Source organism: Porites lutea, chromosome 8 (genome assembly GCF_958299795.1).
Source record: "Porites lutea chromosome 8, jaPorLute2.1, whole genome shotgun sequence".
Taxonomy (NCBI): Eukaryota; Metazoa; Cnidaria; class Anthozoa; order Scleractinia; family Poritidae; genus Porites; species Porites lutea.
In genome coordinates, this window is record NC_133208.1 from 18,213,506 (window position 1) to 18,226,697 (window position 13,192).

General features: G+C 39.8%; 1 protein-coding gene across 2 annotated transcripts in view; it reads left to right on the plus strand.

Annotated features, from left to right (window-relative positions):
* Positions 1–11,427: 11,427 nt before the first annotated feature.
* LOC140945857 (stimulated by retinoic acid gene 6 protein-like) overlaps positions 11,428–13,192 on the plus strand; it is a 40,395-nt gene continuing 38,630 nt past the window's right edge. For both annotated transcript variants that reach the window (XM_073394909.1, XM_073394908.1), the window contains exon 1: positions 11,428–11,676. In XM_073394909.1, the coding sequence (XP_073251010.1) occupies positions 11,630–11,676 (47 nt within the window). In that variant the 5' untranslated portion in view covers positions 11,428–11,629. The remainder of the gene's footprint in view (positions 11,677–13,192) is intronic.

Consider the following 13,192-nt stretch of genomic DNA (forward strand, 5'->3'; position numbering starts at 1 on the left):
CAACAAATGATCTTTAAAAAATGAGCGGGAATGCGGGATCAGGACCCCCTTCTAGATCTTGTTAGTCGTGTTTGGTTGATCCAATTCCGCATCCCGAACTTCTAGTGTCATCTGTGTTCCAAATAACGTTTTCTTTCCCAATACCGCATCCCGCGCCAAGAATTTAGCGAATTCCGCTTCCTAAGTAGCGGTCAAATCCCGTTTACGGTAAAAAAATGTTGCGTTTTTTCCAATCCCGCACTGTATTTCAATCAAATCCCGGATCCCGAAAATACCCTTCCAGACCCTGGACCAACTGTTGTCAGGATCACATATACTTAATTTGTACAGTAATCGTGTTTCTTTATTTACGCCAGGGATCATGTTCTACAGCTTTATAAAGGTCAAAGAAGGTTTGCCCAAGGAGTGTTTCCTTCTCCCGCAAAACTAGTGGTGAGTCCTTTAATTAGTTTAAGATAGCGCAGGTAGACTGAGGACTTTTTAAGCCACAGGCTACAATTTGTACCGACACCTCTAATAGTTCTTGCAAATGCATTTTGCTTGTCTTTTTCCAAAAATTGTTCATTTCACAAGACCGAATGGTCTGTGAGTGATCGTAAGTGACTGTCACGTTTGTCTTCTTAATCTTGCATTCACAAAAGTCAGACTATTTTCTGATGGCCAATAGACGTGATCTTTAAATTGAGAGGGTGCCAATACATAATATACTTTCAAGTCATAAAACAACGTTTTTTACTTCTGACTTGATGGAACTTCGCGTTATATTCTCATCCAGGGTTCTCACAGTCGTGAAAAGTCCTCGAATTCCTTTTTGCCTTGAAAAGTCTGTAAATTTCTGTGGAAGTCCTTGAAAATTCCTTTAATTTTGTTCAACTCTGTATGTAGTGGCCTGACAAGTGTTTTATAACGCTTTCTGGTTGTCCAAGGTAAGACAGAACACAAATAGTAGCTCAGAAACCGGTTAAAGATGATTGACATAAAGCGTTCTTTTGTTTTATGCATTAATTAACTGTCAATTTAAGAGAAAAAAGTGCGCTGAAAATCAGTTCTGTAAAATTACATTCCTGGTAGGTGGTCCTTGCATTGAAAATTAAACTTGTCCTTGAAAAGACCTTAAAAAGTCGTTATAAAATGGTAAACCCTGTGCCATCCATGATGCCGATTAACACTTTTTCTATAACACAAATAAATTAGTTTGTCGGACCGTCGTTTTCGGATAAAATGAACCTACAATTGTAGTTGTATGGCCTGACTCTCCACGAGTCTTCCAAAGCGCATGTCTAAAAAACACACCAATAAAACCAATCAGTATTCATAAACTTTGTGTGACTGACTTCCTTTAGGGGTGCTCATAATTGCTTTCGTTTGTTTATTGTACTGTTTTGTTTTTTTTTTTAATTTCAGTTAGGGAGTCTTCGGTTCTCAGGATATCAAATTGCCTATATAATTTATGGTAGGAGTTATATAACTTTAGTAAGCTTAGTATCATCTAGTATGGAATAAATCAGCTCTAATACATTGACCCGTTCATTTCTTCACTTCCATAATTGTTTAAGTTCAAAGTGAAAGAAAAAAACTGATCGCATATGGTGGAACTGCTGATCAGAAGGTTTCATTCCGTAGAGTAGAAGGTGCAGTTAATGTGGCCCATATTTTTTAGAACTATGCTTGGAGAGAAAATTGTGTCTCGACACGCATTTAATTAAAATGCGAGTCGCTAACACCCTCTTTTTGCACTTAACGATAAGATAAGAGTGTGTTAAGCAGGCTTTATGTTCTTAGTATTCTCAATTCTTGGAGAAAATGTTAGGACATTTTGGTACTAATGTCTAAATTGTATTCTAGTACAGAGGAAGGATAGGAATATGTCAATTACTGGCACATCGGCCACCAAGCACATTGGCTCAGTTCACTTTTATTCACAGATCAGAGAAAATCAGCTCAACTCGTGATTTTGGTCCGTTGGTCACTTTATGTATCTCCTTTCGCATGATTTGCAGTCAACAGTGATTTTAAATCAATGATGCTTTGAAAGAAAAAAAAACGAACAACGCCTTAAGTAACGCGGTAACAAAGTAGTGCAAATTATTTTCGCACAACATTCACGAATACGAACTGTCAACTCGCTTTTGTGAGCTGTGAATTTCACAAAAGGAAGCTGAAGAGAAGGCACGTGTTGAGCCATCGTTGCAATGGTCAGCTGTGTTGCTGATCCACACGAAAGCGAGGCAAAGTGTGCCACTAACAAACGTCGAGAATCAAACTGGTATCTGAATGAAATAGATAACAGAAAACAAGCTAGTCCGTCGTTAGCCAACGAAAAGGAATTACACCTGCTTATTTAAAGACATTTTCTATGGGTTCGGGATGGTGGTGAAGAATAGCCAGTCAAAGAATTCAAAGGCTTATTTTTTACTTGAACCTTAAACATGTAGTCACTTTATCTGAACTCAAACCACATTTATACAGTCAACTTACCACATTTTGATTTTGATTTAAGTTGCAATGAGTAATTATGCTGCAGAGCTGTATCATACTAGAGACATTTACAAGTTTCACCGGTTCTTTTTCTTGTTCCTGCACAAGGCTCTTCTTGAAACAATGGCTGCGTGGGTGACTAGGAGTGTGTCCACTTAACCCTTTAAACCCTCAAATTAAAATAAATTCAATTCTCATTTGCTCTCTCTATACAGTTGTTTAAACAAAAAAAAGGGACAATATAAATTAACTTGTATGATCAAGTCCTTGATTCTCGGTACTACTGTTTTATCAAGCAAAGATTATTAGAAGAAGAAATTTAGTGCTACCACTCTTAGACCTAAGGGTTAAAAGGGTTTGAACAGCTTGTACTGTAACAAGATAGGAACAGTAAGTCCGCCTTGCCATTTGGCTCAAAATCACATTTACTATATACTGAGCTACTTTGTATAGATGTGTATGTTGTCAGGTTAGATTAGAAAGTGCCCACATCGCCTTTGACTTGCCTTTTTCCACCACTATCCCGGGCCCCATAAAAGTTCTTTAATGAGCGTTGCGTGACGGGAGGCTAACCCTAAACCTAACATCCACAGGACTGATCGCTAGTATCAACTTATAATTAACAAAAGGTTATGAGGGTTATCCCGTTGAATAGAGTTTCGTTTTCCATAAAAATTTAGGCAAAATGTCATGTTTATGACTTACAGTCGCAAGTGTTCGTTAAATGTGGTATCTTGTGTGACAGGTTTCACTGTCTGTGTGATTTCTTTCTTCCTTTTTTTTTTTTTTTTTTTTCAGGACATCTGTCGGTGGGAATTGTTCTATGGCTTGTTGTATTTGTCCCTGCACTTTTTTTAAAGCATATAAAACCTGTCCGGGAATGGTGTTTAGAAAGAGCGGAATCAGTGTTGTAAGTAAAATTTGTGGCTTGTTTAAGTTTGTTTGCTTCAGCTGCTGCTGCCGCGCCGCGCGTTTTTAAGGTTAAACACTACGAATGAAGCTTTTGGTGCTGCCTCGTTCCTAGTCGTCTCAAGAGTGAAAAACGGAAACGCTACTGCACGAGCCATCAAGGAGTATCGCGCATTGAACCATGGGAACGTTTAGCGTGGACGCAAAGGACGCTGGGAAGATACCAGGCGCGGAATTAAAATCCCAGTCGCTCTCGAATCTGTTAGAACGCGCCTGGGTACAATGCAGTTCTAGGTTTATACCTCACCGTGCGTGCCGTGCACTACAAGCGATCAGTACTTATGTTATCCAGGAGCCTCCTGTGTTATCCTAATTTTCTCCCTCAGGTGTAAGGCGATGCTGCTCCCTACTTTTTTCCCTGCATTTTAATTTTTTAGCTATTATACGTTGTCAAACCTCTTCTCCTCAAGAGCAACTTTCTAAATTCATTTAGCACCTGATTATTGACAAGTCTGGTCCAAATTGGTCTCTATGGTTACATTTAAGTGGCTATGACATCATAGGTGGCAGAAGGTCAAGCAATTTGGAAGGGAAGAATCGACTTTTTCTAAGTTTTTTGTTTTTGTTGTTGTTGTCGAAAAACCCTGACACACTGAAGACGAAGTTGAGGGAAACATCAGGGCTCGAGGGATATCTTCAAAAAACGTTGCTTTTAGCTTGAGGCTCCATTTTTTGGTTGTTGTTATTGTGTTCATTCAGGAAAGTAAAAACTGGCAGTCGGGTTTTCCTGCCTTCTCACACGCCACCGTTCCACTATGTTGAACACGTGCTGTTGTATCTTGAGCTTGTTACAATTGCTGAATTGTATCAGAAACGAGATGCAATTAGATTCAGACAAGGCCACGTGACCACGAATTAACCAATGACAGTCCCTGTTTAGTCGAATAAAATTCTAAAGCTACGACTAGAATTATGTAGTCTAATACTGAACTTTTGGTGGTTTACTGATTTCAGGTCCGCGTTTATCATGTCCGTTGTCCTCTACCTCTTTCAATTGTTTCTTGTCCACTATGTCTTCCGCGACAGAGATTTTCCCAGGATTGTCATCACGGTGGATAACAGGTATTTTCCGTCTTCACTACGTCTTCTCGTTTGGTTTTTGAACCTTGTAAAAACAGTTCAACCTACCGTAAGTGACTACACCGCAAAGGGCTAACATTTATCACTCTTTCTGCCTTCCATCCTTTTCTTTTATTTATTTATTTGAATAATTATTTATATGTTTATTTGATTGATTGATTGATTGATGTATTTACATTGCAGACGCTTGTTCTCGATTATGTCATAGTTCTTCTTCTTTTTCAACATTCTGGTCGGATTGTTTTCTGGCTTTCTTCGCATCATCTTGGGTATAGTTCTAGGAGTTGTATTCCTGGCTCGTATAGACCGGTCGATCTTGATGCAGGGATTTCAAAGATTGGACCGAGGCATGTCGAAATGTTTTTATTCTACTTGCATTTAAAATATAAAAGAAACTAGATATAACTTACAACATGCAGCCAGTTCACGGTGAAGGCGGTTATCGCGGTAGAGACTATAAGAAACATTAGGTAATATCGACGTCATGCGTCCCTATTGTTTGCTCTCCTTCTCATCCCTTCTTTATCGCCTGATTTCTCCCCCCTCTCTTATATTTTCGACACATTCTCATCTTCCTCCATGGGCTGTTCACAGATCCTCTGTCTTCCCCTTAAAGATCGTCGAGCGAGCGTATTTTCTATCAACAGATCGTCGAGCGCGCGTATGTGAATAAAACCGGCGGGGGATTTATTCACCGCAAGCGCCAGGGGGTGTTCCTTACTTGCTCTGGCGCGTTCGCTTCTCTCGCGCGTTGTCACATTGTCGAAACAAAAAGGAAATAAAAACGTCTATGAACAGGCTACCTCTTCCCTAAACTGTTTCTCTCCCTTCTCAAAAGAGTGTAACTTGTTTACCAACGACAGTCAATCCAATCATTCAACAAAGTTCTTGAACGGGCTTTTTTTTCTTTTTTCTGTGTTTATTCACTGGTCACTGGAATATGCTTGCCAGTCTCACTCCATCTCACATTCTAATCCTTCTCTTCTACAGCATTTGTTGCTTACCTTGGTTTCATCAACCTGCTTGTTGCTCAGAGCCATCCCGTGATGCTTTTGTTCTGTCAGCTACTGATAGACAGGGACAAAGTTCACCAGCATAATTCGGAATCTCCAGCAGGTGCTCAATCTGAGAACCGCGATTGTTCAAAGGAAACTGGGGTTGCCTCTGGTATGTGCTTTGTTAACCTTGTCAAATCCATCAAATATTTGAGACATTATATAAACAGTAGAACCTTAACCCGATATAACGAGATTAGCCTGCGAGCAAGCTCTCCATTTGGGTGAGCGAAGCGAGCCAACCAAGCGTGGTACGTACGAGCGAGCGAGGGGCGGAGGAAAGGAAAGCTTGTAACGATCTCTCATAAATTTTCATTTTTACCTCGTCTGGACGAAGCCGGATACCATTGGACGGCGATTGTCACTTTGCTAATTTGCGGCGCGCCTGTGGTGGCAGTTTTCACGCTTTGCAGTGTCTCGGGGTTTCCGGGGTGGAAATGAAAATTTATGAGAGATCGTTGCAAGCTCTCCTTTCTCTCTCCCGCCCCCCACTGTCTTGTCTTTCTTCGCGTGCACTCGTGCTTGCGAGTGCTTGCTAGCAGGCTATAATGAGATGCGATTAGAGACTGGGGAAACAAGCAGCTTCATCGTTACCTGGACACTTTAAATCAGGGCCGTATTCAGTACGTTATAATTGCGGGTTAAAATGGATAACGTTATACTGGGGTCCGTTCTGACGTATGTTAATCAAGGGTTTGTATTAGGGGGTGAGCAAAGACGTTTTTGAGCGATGCACGTCAACCGGAAGTGACGCTACAATTTTTAAAAACCTTACCTCTTCCGTGTATAGGCAGCTAATTCTGTTCTTTTTTTCGTTTGCAGTGTATACTCGTGAGCGAAGACTTCCGCGTATGTCTCAAAAGGCATTCAATCGCTGGCATCTGACTATGACACTGCTTCGTAACCCGTGTCTCATCAAATATCGTAACCGGCGTGGTATAAGTCGTGCAACTTTCGTTAGCCTCAGAAGTATCCGCACTGACTTGAGCGAACTTGTGCCTGCTTGACTCTAAGTAGGATTGTTGATTGCGGTGATACATTTTGTTTTTTTCAACCAATTTTTTACTTGTGGTTAGAGAAAGTCTTTAAATTTGTTTGCTAGTAATAGATGAAATATATCGTATTATTTCGTGTTCTTTAAATAATCACTTGTAACATTGTTTACTTGACAGCAACAGTAAAAAGTTAGAGCTCTGGCGTAACTGGCTCAGTAAAAATTTTCTTATTCAGATCTTAAAGGAGCTGCGTCGACGAAACTAATTCTAACCAGATTCAGTCACTGGGAACTGTCCACCAAATTTAGCGAAACATAGAAACTACTGCTTAAAGCAATAGAAAGAAACATCTCGGAGGCTATTATTTCGATCTGCGTCAATTCCTCACATCATACATCCTCGATACATAGACTCAGCCTCATTCAGTAATTATTAAATATCCTTTTTTATACGCATTTAACAATAAAATGGCACAAGGAAACAAAGAAAAAAATTGATCAATTTAGATTTCTGGGAAATTGCCTACCTACCCCTCCCAAGTCACTATTTTGCCCAAAGTGAGAATTAAGTGTTAATATTAGCGTAAGGGAGGGATAGGTGGGCTGTTTTCCAGAAATCTAGATTGATCCATTTTTTGATCCAAAATGGATAAGAGTCTCAACGACAGAACATTCTCTGATGGCCAGGCCCCTCCATTTTCTAACCCCACCCATCAGGGCCCAACTTGGACTTGGACTTCCGGACCACGCATTTGCTGAAGCAAATTCTATTCCATCCACCCGACTGTGACTGTTTGACCTTAATACCCCTTCTTCTCACAATTTTCATCCTAGAAGATGACTTCAAATTTTGAAACAAAATTGTGAAAACCAGGTTTATATGTATTTAGATATACTATACATCCTACTAAAGTAGGCTGAATCATCTTCGTAACGCTCTCGATCTCTTCTTGATGAAGTGGTATAATCTGTTATTATAACGTGCAGACTCAATTGTGATATGAGCTGCGGTGGACTTATACATGTAAAAGTTACTGAATAGTAGAAAAAAATTAAAATAATCTAATCTGCGACTCACGTCTTAAGCCATTTCTTACCATTCTGTTTTCCACTTCGTTTCCTTCCACATAAGCGCTGATCAACTTTGTTTTATAATTTCTTCAGTTATCTAAATTTCTCATTAAAACCAACACACAATGCAAAGAAAACATTTCCGCGAAAACAGCAACACCCTGTTGTAAGCTATTAATAAAACAAATCCACACGCGACGATGAACGTGATGAACGTTAAAAGGGCCCAACTGAGTATTTACAGTGGTATTTAATATTTTCTCAGGTAGATAGCCGGCATTGAAGCAAAAAAAAACATTGAAGCTACTGCAACATTTTCCCCAAGTTTATCGTTTTTACCGAATTTTATTACAAAAACACGCCTTTAGCATAAACGTTAAACTATAACCTTTTTGCCCCATACACCGAATGCAAATATGGCGGACCTCTCGGCCGGCCCGGGTCTAGTTGCGCGAAAGCGAGGCTAGTGAGACCTCAAGAGTTTTATTTTGACTGCGCGTCTTAGCGATTGAGTCGATAGATATGGTTTGCTTCGAGTTGTTGCATGCCTGAGGGCCACCAAAAAGAAGATTTTACTCTAGCTGGAATAGCCTTTACTTTTTCCGAGATCAAAAAGAAAGTTAAGGATTCATGCGATTCGGCGCGGCGATGGGAAGCACTTAACAGCGAAAGTGTGCTCGCTTCACTTGCTTTTGATGAGAGGACTCACGAAAGTATTTGAATGAAATAATTTTCACAAAAGATGGTGCTGTTCCAAGATGTTTGCATGGTCTGTTATTTGTCCAACAAAAGGTAAACATTCTCGAGAACGGGAGCATCTGCTGTGGACTGTAAGATCTCTTAGATTTCACGCTGAAAACAGCTGCATTAAAATATAACAACAACAATAACAACCGCCTGTTAATCCTACAAGCGTGGCCTGTGAAACTATGTAAGAACCAGAAAAAAGCGACATATTTCAAGAAGAGTCCTTGACCAAAGTGCACTGAAAAAACTAACAGAGGAACCGTTGCCAACTAAGAAAGTAAGAAGAAGGAAAAAGGTTCTGGCAGAGAAAGAGCGTGCAAGTATTCGAGCATTGTATTTGACCTTAATGCGCGTGATCTATTTTAGCAACTTGTCGAATGGTTTCGAGATGAACTAACAGCGATTTTCCAAAAATTGCTTCTTTTATGGCACTGCTCAAACTCTTGAACACTGGATCGTGAAGACTGTGAAAACATTCGGCTTTGTTGTCTGTCGTTGTGTCCCTTGACCTTTCCTTGGTAAGAGAACGGACAAAGCAACCTTGAAACAGGACCATGAATCTTTCAGTTTTTAACCCATTCTAATAGTTTCGTGAGTCTTCTCTTCTGAAATAAAGCGAGCACACTTTCGTTCTGTTAACTCCGTGATAGTAAAGTGCCTCCATTCGCCGCGCCGAATCGCTTGAATTTATTTCTTTCTTCGTAAAGAACCTTGGCAAAGCAAAGATAATCAACTGTCGTCTCTGCTGGGGTTAAATCTCCTGTTTGATGGCTCTTAAGCACGTAAAAACTCGAAGGAAACCATATTGATCGACTGAATCGCTAAGACGCGCAGTCAAAACAAAACTCTCGAGGCCTCACTAGCCTCGCATTCGCGCAACTAGACCCGGGCCGACCGAGAGATCCGCCATATTTGCATTCGGTGTATGTAAGGTGATCCAGGACAGTCTTGGATTCTGGAATCCACACGGTGGATTCCGGATACCAGATACTGAATTCTAGTATTTGTCAGTAGATCTTGGATTCTGGATTCTAATTGTTAGTTGGGTTCCGGATTCCTTGAGCTGTATTCCGGATTCCAAAACCAGGAATTCCGGATACCATAAGAGAAAATTTGCCGGATTCCGGAATGAGGATTCCATTATATTGTGCGAACGGCCTTTGGTTAGCCTCGGCTCCAGAATAAAAGAGGGTCTACCTTTGAAAGGTTTCGGATCCTCTCAATAGGCCACTTTCGCTATCAGAGAGAGACTTTATTTGTTCATATCAGGGTAGCCCATTCAGACGCCTTAGGGACTGTGCAATAATTATCAGGAAAAACTAGAGTTATCTAGCAAAAACTTAGACAGTACCCCCCACCAAAACAAAAAAAATTAGTTCTACCCCCCCCCCCCCCCTCCCACCACACTGGTAAACTCAAAACTGGACTGAGCTGCCATCACAGCTTCAATAATAACAAACGTTATTATGTAACATCTAGTATCGAGAAGGATGTTGATCGCTTGATTGAAGATTTAGACAAAGCATTTGCTAAGTACCGGGGTGCTTACCACATTGGCTCAAAATCTAAAATTTCTGAAGCCAGAAAGAGAAAGGAGCAGAAAAAAAAATCAAAGAACAGGAGATTGAACGCTTCACATAACAGATGAAAAAGAGCTTGCATTATATTTAGATCCTTGGGAGGAGAGCCTGTTGAACTTTGTTATGAGCCACATATATATGGAACTCAGCAAATCGATTCAGTCTATGAAGAAACATTTCTTTTAGTCACATCAAAAACCTACAAAGCTTGTCTACGAGATCTGTTTGATTCCCATTGTTTTATGGGGGAAGCTGAAAAACAAGTTCATGATTTTTGCTTTACATAGGATCAGCTCAATTAATTAGAAGACGGGTTAAAAGTCAGTTGTGAATTTGCTTTTCATTTTGATGGAATATTTTCAATAATCGTTTAACAGCTGTTCGTGTTGATATTTGTTACAGTCTATCATGATGCCTGTATTGAGAATCTTTTATTGCGTTTAATTTTATTTACATTTCGAATAAAACTTAAGGCCCCCCCTCCGTCAAATGAGTGATTTTACTTTGAGCCCCCCCTATCTTGGCAGCAATTTTATGTAATGCCCCCCCTCTAGTTTTTCAGCCCCCCCCCCCCCCCCCCCCTTCTGATAATTATTGCACAGTGCCTTAGCCACTGCCATCAATTGGGGCCCTGGTAAAAATTAAAATGATAAAACTAATAAAAACTATACAATTATACTAAAATACTCTTTAAAATTAATAAATTAATAATTTATACTAAAAGTTAATCTTAAAATATGGACTATATGCAGTTACAGTGAACATAAATAAAATCTTAAAACATTTTTAAAAAAATCTCATGCTGAGAATCCTGTTTTTAAGAAACTTCCCCTAATGGGACTTTTTGAGACTTTTGATATGTTAGTGAGGATAGGTGTCTGGGTTAAAAACAGTTGGGATTTTTTTCCGATATCTCCTGTTGCAATTATTTGCAGGTTAACTTACTTTATTCCAAAAAATGAGAGGACTAGATTTGGCTACATTAACTCATTATTTTAATATCAAACAAAAGCTCTTGTCGAATGAATACCTTAGCGCTCCAACGACTAGCATAGATTGCCTCTAGCGATTGAGTCGACCGGTTGACTTGGCCAAGTGTTTCTATTTAAGCTGACTGTTGTTTTTAGGAGAACAGAAACAGCGACTGAGTTTAAACTGTTTTAAACGAATCCATTCTCTTTAACTGTTTACAAAACATGCCGCAATATATTCTCTCTTGTAACGTTCGACCTGTCGCGTGACTAAAGGAAAACGTTAAAAAAGTCACAATAGCAGACCTTTCTTATTCTATTTTCTTAAAATAGTTCCTTTCTTTTGAAAGACCTTTAAAAATAACTTATGATAATTTTTACCTTGCAAAAAGCTGAAAAAGTTACTTGGAATAATTAATCCATAATCAGTGTTTGCGTTACTGGACAAAGACACGTGATACTTCGTTCGTAGTCCAGATGTCGTCGCCGCTGAACGCTGCGCGACAGTCAAAACAAAAAGCGAAGAGAATTTTGCTTCTTTTATCCCTTCTGAGGTTGGTTTGATTGTAAAATCTTCGAAAGTCGCTTTCTCACGAAACTTGTGCGAAGGTTTGGACGAAAAAGGCACCGTGTTCAAATGTGAGAAACCGCCTGAACTGCAGATACGGTACTATCAGTAAAGAAATGGCCACGGGCGCCTCAGCAAATAATTCATCCAACACAACCGTAACGTAAGTGTAAATAGTTTGCAGTTTATTTTGAATTTCAATTTTGTTTAAAAGGTACAGCATTTTGTCTCATTTTTCTTCCTTATCTAGCTGATAAAGGTGGTTAAAACCTCAATTCTTGTAGAGATTTTAATTCGAGGTGAATTAAAATCCCCCGCCTGCAATTTAATCTGATTTAATGGTTTAACGCATCACTGCCTTAGTCCAAAGACCAAGCGGTCAGTGTAAGACGCAGACTGCGGACTGCGGACTGCAGACTGCGGACCCGGGGTAAAATGCAGACTGAGTGTAAAATGCAGACTGCAGACTGAGAGTAAAACGCAGACTGGGGTAAAATGCAGACCGAGCATAAACAGTAGTCGCGGAAGGGTTAAAGGGCAAATAAAATCCCGCAAAATACACGTAAACAAACACTTACTTGACGACATATATCTGCTTTCACAAATCCAGTCATTCCTCTCTGGAACTTCGTCGGCGACCCAAAAACATAATCGCAATCTTGAACCTTTTTTTTTCGTCCGAGCATGGATAATAAATAGACTTTACTTTCTATTATCAGTATTATCCATTGTCCGAGAGACCTCACGCTCCGGTCAGTTTTCGATACACCTGACCGTGAATTGGTACAACACGATGTTTACGCTTAAATAAAAGCTGCTGAGCCAAAATACTGTACAGAAAGAATTATGGCGTTAAAAATGGGAGTAAATCATTCCAACAACAAAGAAAGACGTTCTGCAGGCAATTTGGATGACCTTCTATGAAAGTATTGCAAATCAAGGTAGGCGGACGTAAGCTGTTCGGACGTTCCCGTGAAACTTCTGGCGAATGTGCAATGCCCTTCGGCAAGAAAGCGAGGTGTGTAAGTGATATCAGCTAGCTAATTCACCTAGCCTGCAAAGCAGGCGTATTTTGCTGTGCAATCGATTTGGACTTTCGACTGACCGAGAGTTGGGGCGAGTCAAAAAATGATTCAATACAATAAAACGCCTGCTCTGAGGCTATAATTCACCTATGTGGAGAAGAAGGAGCACAAATGTTTACAAAGTCTGCAGTCGATCTTAATTCTGCATTTTACCCCTAGCCTGCATTTTACTCTCAGTCTGCAGTCTGCATTTTACACTCAGTCTGCATTTTACCCCTGGTCCGCAGTCTGCAGTCCGCAGTCTGCGTTTTACACTGACCGAAAGACCAAGTGAACGTGTTTGTCTCTACATTGCCTTATAAAGTTTTAATATTCAACGAAACACGAGCGTGTGTGTTTTTACATTCCCAAAAAGTCAGTGCTAAGACATCATTTAATTTCTTTGGGTGTAAATCTTAACATGTCGTCTTCGCTAATTTCATTTGATTAAAATGCTTTAGTTAAAATTCATACATTGGGTTTATTTAGCCGTGAAAAATCAAATTTCGAGTTTTCATTCCGCACTTCCCACAAGAGAACCACTGTTTAAAGTTCCAAAAATAACGTTCCTTGTTACTTCCATTATTAGCAGCCTTTTAATAGCCAAACTTAAAT